At 38.4% G+C, this 9,406-nt stretch overlaps 1 protein-coding gene across 1 annotated transcript; it reads right to left on the reverse strand.

The window, feature by feature from the left end:
* Positions 1-35: 35 nt before the first annotated feature.
* On the reverse strand, positions 36-5,808 carry LOC141599256 (uncharacterized protein At4g15970-like). Its single transcript, XM_074419225.1, has 4 exons — positions 5,434-5,808; positions 3,658-4,023; positions 940-1,421; positions 36-832 (listed from the first exon to the last, which is right to left on the reverse strand). The coding sequence occupies exons 1-4, from the start codon at positions 5,716-5,718 to the stop codon at positions 769-771; spliced, it is 1,197 nt and encodes a 398-aa protein (XP_074275326.1). The 5' UTR covers positions 5,719-5,808; the 3' UTR covers positions 36-768.
* Between the last annotated feature and the right edge of the window lie 3,598 nt (positions 5,809-9,406).

Consider the following 9,406-nt stretch of genomic DNA (forward strand, 5'->3'; position numbering starts at 1 on the left):
GTATGAATTATGATGTTAACTAATGAAATTGTGTACCGAAACAAAAGAGCTGAACACTTTAGTTCATTCATAGATCGGGTCAGAACTCGTCTACATGATCTTTCCACTCATTTGTATACATTCGAGTTTTGCAATTTCAATTTCCCATCCTCTTCCACATTATCCCTATTAGTATTCAGTATTCACTGCCTGCCACCATCATCGCGACCTAAAGTAAATCATTAGTTACCAACTGCTACTGGAACTTATGAAGTCCAGGCAAGGGCATTTTCCTTAACAGGACTAAGTAATCCCACCGATTTCAGCTCTAATTATTTGTCCAAGAGCTCTTATTGGCCAGTTAAACCTCCCTTCATACGCTTCCACAATCTGAACGCCGAAGCCCTGGTACGTGGAGTTACGAATCAAGGAACTCCCATGTCAGCTAATTAATTATCTGCACAAAAATTGTCGTTTCACCGACTTCTGGAAGACGGATCCGCCTGAAATATCTTGACAAACATTCAGTATCGATCCCACAAGACCTCAGATAATCGGCACGAACATTGATTAGCTGCATCTCCTTACAAAACTACTTCATCGTAGTGCCTCTACTGGAATGATAGTTCGGCACTACACTTACAAATTTCCGACCATGTCCAAGCTTGGTCACATACTTGTCGATCAAATTCCACAATTGATTCACGAACCCGGCCCGTATATATGATAGTACAAACAAATATGTTCGTCATAAATATTCTGGAGTTATATTAAAATGTTGCATGGAATTCAGATTGCATGTTCTGATTTTTCACTCTCATTTGGCGCGTTGGCAGCATGAAACACCTGAAGGCTGGAAGTAACCAAACAATTGTTAAAACATTTAGAGAAAGGAAATTGTCAGAGAACAAGCTCAATTTTAACATGAAGATCAGCAATCAGCATGTAATGATGTATTACCTGCAGTTTTTCGGCGCCCTCCACGAATACCTTTGTGCTCGTTTCAAACTTGGGGGCAACGACATAAAAAGTTTCCAATCTTGAAGCAAAATCTTTAGGTCAAATACCTTGTTAGCCATTCCAACACAACAATTGGCATGCATAGTACAAACTTGATTCAAATCTTTACTAGGCTCACAAAAGCCACCAAAGTAAGCAGTATCTAGAAATTTCATCTTCAGCCCAATCTCGGCAATATAAGGATTGTGTTTTATGAAATTAAGGACATCTTGGTCATGGTAGCCAGGGAAATATTTTCGTGCGGAGTGCCAGAATTTGTAAAACTCAATGGACCGGTTGTTTGATTTCACATAATTAAAGCCTCCATTTGGCCTATTGTCAACATCAAATGGGTCACCAGAGAAATGGTCGCAAGCAATCTGAAAATCAGCATCCAAATCAAAGTGTGTAAATGGGTCTCTGAACCACATGACATCAGCATCCTGCAAATTAACAGAGGTGTTCTTAAGCATCAGCCTCCCACTCCTACCCCAAAAATGATTCAAAATTTGATGAGAAGAGTGCATTGCACTAGATGGCATAAACAAGAATACAGTGGTCCTTCAATTGTTCTTTATCACAAGGCAATATTTAGTTGTTAAGTGCCAGTTTCTACTTTCTAGACCATTACTGTATTTGAACAATCATGAAGAAGATGCATCAGACATAACAGTGACGACGCACTTAGCGGCACAACTAACCATAGTAGGCAGAGTAATTAGACGCCCATTATTTCATGAAAATATTTTAATGCATCTCAAAAATTAGCCAGTACTCCCTCCATCTCACTTTAACCTCCTTGCAACTTTTTGCACTAGGAATAAGTAACACCCATCCCTTTCAAAATCACCACAAGGACCCCTAGACAGTACAAACTCGAAAGCAAGTCAGTAACCTCAACCAAATCGCCATTTGCATCCTACATAAACCGTCAAAAATTGACCTGACCGACGAACCAATCCCGACCCAACCCATTTTTTACGGTTATGAACCCGTAAATCTTGGCCCGTGATAATAAAATATTAAAGATCATATAATAATGCTAACAATGTGGTATTCAATGCCTCTGAATAACGAATATGATTAAGATATCAAATTTTTAGAATTTGACACACAAGGAGTAATTATAAATAATATGCTATTAAAATATCTTCATTTCAATACTTGTTCGATTTAAAACCCATAAATAATTAAAACAAAATAATATAAGTATTTAATATGAAATAATTTTGATGGAAGATAATATTTTATTAAAAATTGGAAGGCAGTAATGGGGAAATATAGCAAAGGTGCAAAACACCCCCATAAGTTTGATATTATGTGCAATTAGGCCCTTCAACTTATAAATGTAGAAAATTGACCCCATAAGTTCCTGAACCACATATCTTATTTTTAAGAATGAAATTTATTTAATTAAATTTGTTACTATTATTTAAAATCAAATTATTGATCAAATATAAATACTAAGATTCCTGACTATTAGAATGCATCCCTAATATTTTTTAAATATTATTTATTTATTTTGGTGATAAAATATACACATAGCTTATGAGACGTTTAAATAAAGTTATAATGAGAAACTACAATACCAAATTTTTAATTAAAATAAATTAAAGCACATTTTTCGTTGAATATGTAGAAATATATATTGTATATGATTTTTAATAGACATAATTAAAATGGCTTTTAGAATGGAGTAGAACATATCTTGGCAAAAAAAAAAAAAATGGGTAGAACATTTACTTTGTGCTCAATTGCACATTTTTGGAAACTTATGGGACTAGTTTGCTACAAGTGAAAGTGTGAAACTTAAGGAGTGGAATAGCACGTGATGAAGTCAAAGGGGAATTTGCTACATGCTCAAAAAAGGGATGATAAAAATATAAAATATTTCCAATCCGCATTTTGGTCATGACTCGTCTTGTAACCCATATTCAGACACAACACATGTGACCTGAAATGCTCAACTCGTTTGACAAATCTAACCTTACCCACAACCACCATCGTCGCTCTTACCGTTTTAGCCAACCACACCCTGGCTCCCGCCATTGAATTTCTGTCCACCACCAAAAGTCAGTTTTCCATCAGCAAAAACAGCAGATCATTCAATTGACGCCTACTTCTATCTACGTGAGCACAAATGGAACTTCTCCGACTGTGATGGATGTCCAATAATTATGTCCTTATAAGTAGCTGAACCTGTTAAGTTTCACGCCTCATCTACGTTGGAGGGTCGGCAAGATCAACTTTAGCGAAAAAAAAATTGAGGTGGTGACAGAATGTAGTGACCACTTGGTACTGACGTAAGGAGCTAAGCTGAAGGTATTTTTCAGAGGGTAGGGACAGGAAGCTATCGAGGCTGACGACGATTTCTACAGAGATCGTGGGAAAATGCAAAAATCAGGCTAGTTAACGGTGTTTGTTTGTTAGAGTATGAATTTGTGATGACAAAAGAGTGCGCATAAAAAGATTGAGAAAGACAATTATTCCTACATTTCTTGAAGCTTAAAAACAAACTGCAACCTTAGACTATAACTTGTCATCTTTTTCACTTCTTTTCCAATCCATGGTAGAAAACTCGAATCATTAAATGAAACACTACTTTAAGCGGGCCGTCTTCATGAAATATATTAGCATTCAGACAAAGTCAAATAAATGGAGAAGAGAGGTTTAGCTTACCGTGAAAACAAAATTGTACCCCATTTCAAGTACACTCTGCAAGAATTCAATCCTCCGCCACATCATCTTCAGGTAGTCAGGCTGCATGAAGTATGCCTCTTTAGAGAAATCTACACCTTCAGTCACAAGAGCTACACAATGCAGGTGTATACTTAAACACCGTCTAAATGCTTTGTCATCCAAGGCAACAATCACTAAATGATTCAGATATCCCCGGGTATGGTCCCCGATTCTAAAGCTTTCAAGAAAAAGGTCAATAATCGAATTTGGTGCAGCCCAAGCTTCATTCAGAGTGGTAACTATAACGGTTTTTTCCTTGGTAGCCGCACGATTCAATACTCGTTCCAGACTGTACTCCTCACTATCCTGTATATGATTATAGAAGAGAATTAAGTACAACTGTCTAACTGATAAACTAATTCATTCATGATTAGATGCACTAATGCCTTAATAATCTTTTTAACCAGTTTTTAAAGTTACAAACTTGTTGATCGGTCAAACGGAAACATATCAGATCCACAAACTAGAAAGAAAGATAATGATACTGTTAAGCTCAAGGCCATTAACATCACTTTCATTCTCAATGAAGAATTAGCTCACATATTAACTCTCATAAAACTTATTTGTTCGTAATAACAAAAGAACCTTTTTTTTTTAAAAAAAACAGAAGACATATTTTTGTAACTCTTCATAGCTTGTGTTGTTCCTCTTCCTCAGAACTGAACACACCAAATTGGCATGAATTAGGCAATTAGCCTTCAGAATATCGAAATAATTAGAAAACTGCATCTTACTCCTAACTTCCTAGTTACTTAGGACATAGCATTCCAACTTAAATTAAAAGATAGAAGTATTGTACAGATCTGATATGAGCTCAAACCAAACAAAAAAAACACTCCCTCGTTCTGATCAATTGTTGTCCTTTTGTTTTGGCAGAAAAACCAAGGAAAAAGAAGGGGGCCAATTACTAAATGACAAATGGATCAAATTGAGTGTGCATGGTCAAATTGCTCATCAAGTTCATTCTTAATCTTAAAATAGAAAGGACAACAATTGACTGAGACACCCAAAAATAAAATAGGACAACAAATGACCGGGACAGAGGGAGTAATAATAATTGTCCATTGCACTATCATTCAAAGGATAGTATCTTCACCCTAAGTATATTGTCGATTTTGATTCATCATTGACCAATGACCATTAATCTAAAACCCTTAGATTTACTCCTATGGTTAGATGTGCACCCTAGGATGAGGAAAAAGACCTCCATTTCTTTTTCGGAAATGGAGAGAATCCATTTCCGAAACACAGACTAACGACGAATCAAGTAAGAATGTGAAGATGACTCCAACCCATAAAAGAGATGTCACGTGTGAGTGTCGCACATCAACGGTTTTAGTATGAATCCTAAGCTTACAGAGTGAACTCTATCTACTATCGATTGGCAAAGTCCAGGCCCATACATTTGCCCAACAAAGATAGACGATAACCCCGCTGTTACTTATTTTACAGAGGGTAAAATTCGCTGTCAAAGTAATCAAATTTCACAAATCAATGCCAGGGGAGTACATAAAATAACACCACAAATTATAGAACAAGACGGTCTCACACAAGAAATACTGAAATAACACAGATCGCCGAAAACTACACTTAAAACACAATAATTATTGTGTAAGACGGTCTTATTTTATAATTTGTGCTAAAACAAATACTACACGATACAATGCGATATAATTCGAAAGTACGGAATATTATTAAACAGAAGCAGGAACAGACCTGAGACGAAACGACGTCGTTTTGGGGAAAGACGAAGCGTAAATCATGAGAGGAGGTGGAAGAAGTATCGGAGGGAAAGAGAAGGAAAGCGGCGGAATAATAAAGGAAAAAAAGAGCGATGACGGAGATAAGAGCGGCGAAAGAACGACGAAGAAAGACGGTGTTTTCCGACGATAATGTGGAAGCGGATTGATCGGTGACGGGAAAAAGTGAGCGGAACATGATGGGAGATCTTCTTTGCCGGAAAATTGAAGAATGATGAGTGTGGTATGGTGGGAGTGGCATTTAACAGTGGGGGTTCAGACTTGAGAATTAAGATTATACTCCGTAGTTGGGAAATAAGGATGTGAATTGTTTACATTCTTGGACCGACGGAACCAAAAAAAAAAAAAACACACCAAGGAAAAGGGACACGCACTGACGGGCACGTGCCTCGGCATTCTATGAAATTTACGACGGACAACACGTAAAATAAAATTAATAAAATATATATATTATAGTTATAAATAACTTACGATTTTAGTCTAATCAATCTCTTTTAGTCTCTCGACATCTCATTCCTCGTTTATAAGTATTCAATATATTTAGGCGTGTGTCCGACGAATGTCGGTGGAATGTCGGTGTCGGACATGAGACGGCTGGTTAGGAGGAATGTCCGTGCTACCTAAGTTGTGAGTTGTGACTCTTGGGTAGCCCTGGTAAACGGGTCAACGACCGAGTTCGGCTCAGGTTAATTTCGAGTCGTTTATTTTAGGTTTGCAGACTTCGGGTCGGGTTGGGCGGTCCATTTCGAGTTTCAGCCAACTATTGTCAAGTTATTTGTTGATAATAATCAGTTTGTAACAATAAACATTCGGGTTAGGTTATAGTGGTCGGGTCAAGTTCGGGTCGGGTCAATTTTCCAGGTCTACTTGTGGGACTAAGGGTGAATTGTAGTCCCTCCGTGCCCGGTCAATAGTTTACACTTTTTTATTTAAGGTATATCAGTCAATAGTTAACACTTTTCTTTTCTTTTCTACACCCTATGTCCCTGTGAGTGCTTTACACTTCCTTTACTAGTTTTAAACCCGTGCAAAAAAATACACGGGCTATAATAATAGGCATTATCATTGACATAGAAGCATGTAAATGAGCATAATTATTGTCGAGTCCTTCGCAGCGGGTTTATAGAATTAGGTGACCCGAACCAACCCGAAAAATTGAGAAACCCGAAATTACCCGACCCGAATTGGCCCGACCCAAACCCGATCCGTTGACCCGTTTTGCCAGGTCTACTCAATTCCCCTCACACACATATGGAAAAAGACCTCAACAATTATATTCCAATGCTGTGACGATATAAAAAGGGTGTTGATTTACCTAGTACACATTTTACTTATCCTAGTACACTCTTGACGATATTACCCCTCTCATTTTTATGTATTGCGTACTAGGTTGCATCAAAACGAACACGGACACGACACGGACACGTGACACGGCATCCCATGAAATTTAGGACACGGGACACGGCATTTAAATTTAATAAAACATATATTCTATAGTTATATATGTGTGATTTTATTTTTGTAAAAGTATTGAATATTAAATTTAAATAAGTGAAAGTAAAACTTACGTTAATTATAACTCATTCTCATTTCCAAAACTAAAACCAACTTATATTCAATCTATTTCGACATCTCATTACTAGTCTAAATAACATCATTTGTCTCCAATTCAACTTATTTCCCCACCAAATTTAACCATATAACAATTCTCGCCATTTAACTTAAATTCAACTTGATTCCGTTTCGAGGTCAGGTGTGTCCAAATACCAAGGACACGGCTCAAAATACCATGGACACGTGTCGGACACGTGCCGAAATAAAAGATGAAAGTTAGACACAGCTTTACAAGTGTTCGACACGTTTTGACGTGTGATCGACGAGTGTCGTGTCCGAAACGGTGTCCGACACGGGAACGCCGATTAGGAGGAGTGTCCGTGCAACTTAGATTGCGTACTACATTGAACAAAGAAAAAGAAAAAGGGAAACGTCAATTGTACTGCATTTAATCACCAACACTGCCCACCAGCCCACCACTACCCTCACCCTCCCCTGCCAATGTCCTTGCCGGCCGGCGTGTGTCAGCCGTCAGGCATTCCTCTCCCTAGGCACTAGAGCTGGCAAGTCTGACCCGACCAGAGTGACCCGACCCGAACCCGAGCAAACCCGACCCGGCCCGAACCCGAAAATGCTGCGACCCGAAACCGACCCGACCCGACCCGATGACGACCCGTAACCCGACACGACCCGATTATCAGTGACCCGAACCCGACCCAGACCCGACCCGATATTGACCCGACCCGATATTGACCCGATTAAATTGATGATCCGACAATTATTAAGCTTAATTTTGATCAAAATGAAAGTGATTTTGTGTTAAGATGGATATGTTTGACTTAGTAGTGAATTAATTAAACCAAATAATAGGTTAAAAACTAAATTTAATGGTAAAAAATTATAGTAATGCGATTAAGTTCTAGGACCGATAATGACCCGACCCAAACCCGACCCGACCCGATACATCATTTGACCCGAAATGACCCGACCCGATAACGACCCGAACCCGACCCGACTCGACCCGAAAGGGTATGCTGACCCGATATGACCCGAATCCGATATGACCCGACCCGACGTGACCCGACCCAAACCCGACCCGACTGACCCGATTGCCACCTCTACTAGGCACAGGCTACATCTCCTTTCGGCGAGCCATACCCGTACTCCTTTTAACCACCAGTAACTCCTATTAATCTCCGACATCCCCTCTCCGCTGCCGAACCCTCCTTATCGGCGATGGCTATCTTCAAGCCAGTCACCGCCACCATCACCGCCACTTATGCGCCGCAATCCCCCTACCGATCTCCATCCACAATAACAGCCCGCCGCGACTCTACAATCACATTTCTTAGATAAATTGTTTGAATTCAATCATAAACCCTATGAAAACCCATTAATTTGATTTATAATTTACAATTGATGTATTGGATACATATTATTGTCTTATTGGATTCAAATTACCATTCATACTAGAAATTGATTAATCTCGGAAGTTGTGTGTATTGTTAGTAGTTTAGAGAATCAGGTCTAGTTGTTTTTTTTTCAAAAGGGTAGTAAATGGAAAGTTACGCACAAAAAGTACTAAAATGAGTAAAAATCGTACTGTGAAAATAAACTACGTATAAAGAATATCATATAACACTTAATTTTATTTTGATAACTCGACATCTTAGGATAAATACAGACATATTTAAATGTGTAGGTTATCAAATTATAATATTATGTTATTAAAATAAAATAAAAAATTGTACAACTATATTAACTAATTTAGTTAGGTTTTGGGTTGTTGGGCTAATCTTATATTGATAAATTGGTCCTATAAAACAATTTGTGTAATTAATTATATATATCGGCCCAATTAAATACCCTAGTTTATGGGCCCACTGTAGACACCTCGTTTCTGCACCCCTCGCAAACCACCCGGTGATGATTGGGCCGCATGTTTGATTCGCGGAACGATTAGTGACAGTTCGTAAGATTATCGTCAAGTGATTGCTCAAAAATTAATGTCAACCTCTTAGTTGTCATCTACGTGCCGATACGGTCGTTTTGGCAGTAATTAGAGTACATTCGGAGTCCGGGTCAAAAACCGTCTCCATTTTTCGATAATGTTAAATCCCGAGTCGAATGTTCGGAATGTCCGGATATTTCTATTCCATATTTCTCAAATTTTATCTTTTGGCAAATAATATCCCGTAATATTCAAAAGATAATCGAATTAAATCCGTCCTACCATAACTTAAACACGGAAATCTTTCTTAAAGCAGGAGGAAACCTCTCGGGAATAGACGCAACGGCCAGTCTTTGCGCCTCTTCCAAGAGACGCAGAGTCGCTGCGCCTCTTCCCGTGCCCTTCTTTGCATGATTTACGTATC

This window comes from Silene latifolia, chromosome 9 (assembly GCF_048544455.1).
Source record: "Silene latifolia isolate original U9 population chromosome 9, ASM4854445v1, whole genome shotgun sequence".
NCBI lineage: Eukaryota > Viridiplantae > Streptophyta > Magnoliopsida > Caryophyllales > Caryophyllaceae > Silene > Silene latifolia.

Bases quoted from the DNA above. Each gene is read 5' to 3' on its own strand.
- LOC141599256 (XM_074419225.1), bottom strand. From the start codon at position 5,718: ATGCCACTCCCACCATACCACACTCATCATTCTTCAATTTTCCGGCAA. The intron at 4,024-5,433 runs GTCTGTTCCTGC...AATCATATACAG, and splicing joins ACGACGTCGTTTCGTCTCAG to GATAGTGAGGAGTACAGTCT. The intron at 833-939 runs GTAATACATCAT...GGTTACTTCCAG, and splicing joins AGGGCGCCGAAAAACTGCAG to CCTTCAGGTGTTTCATGCTG.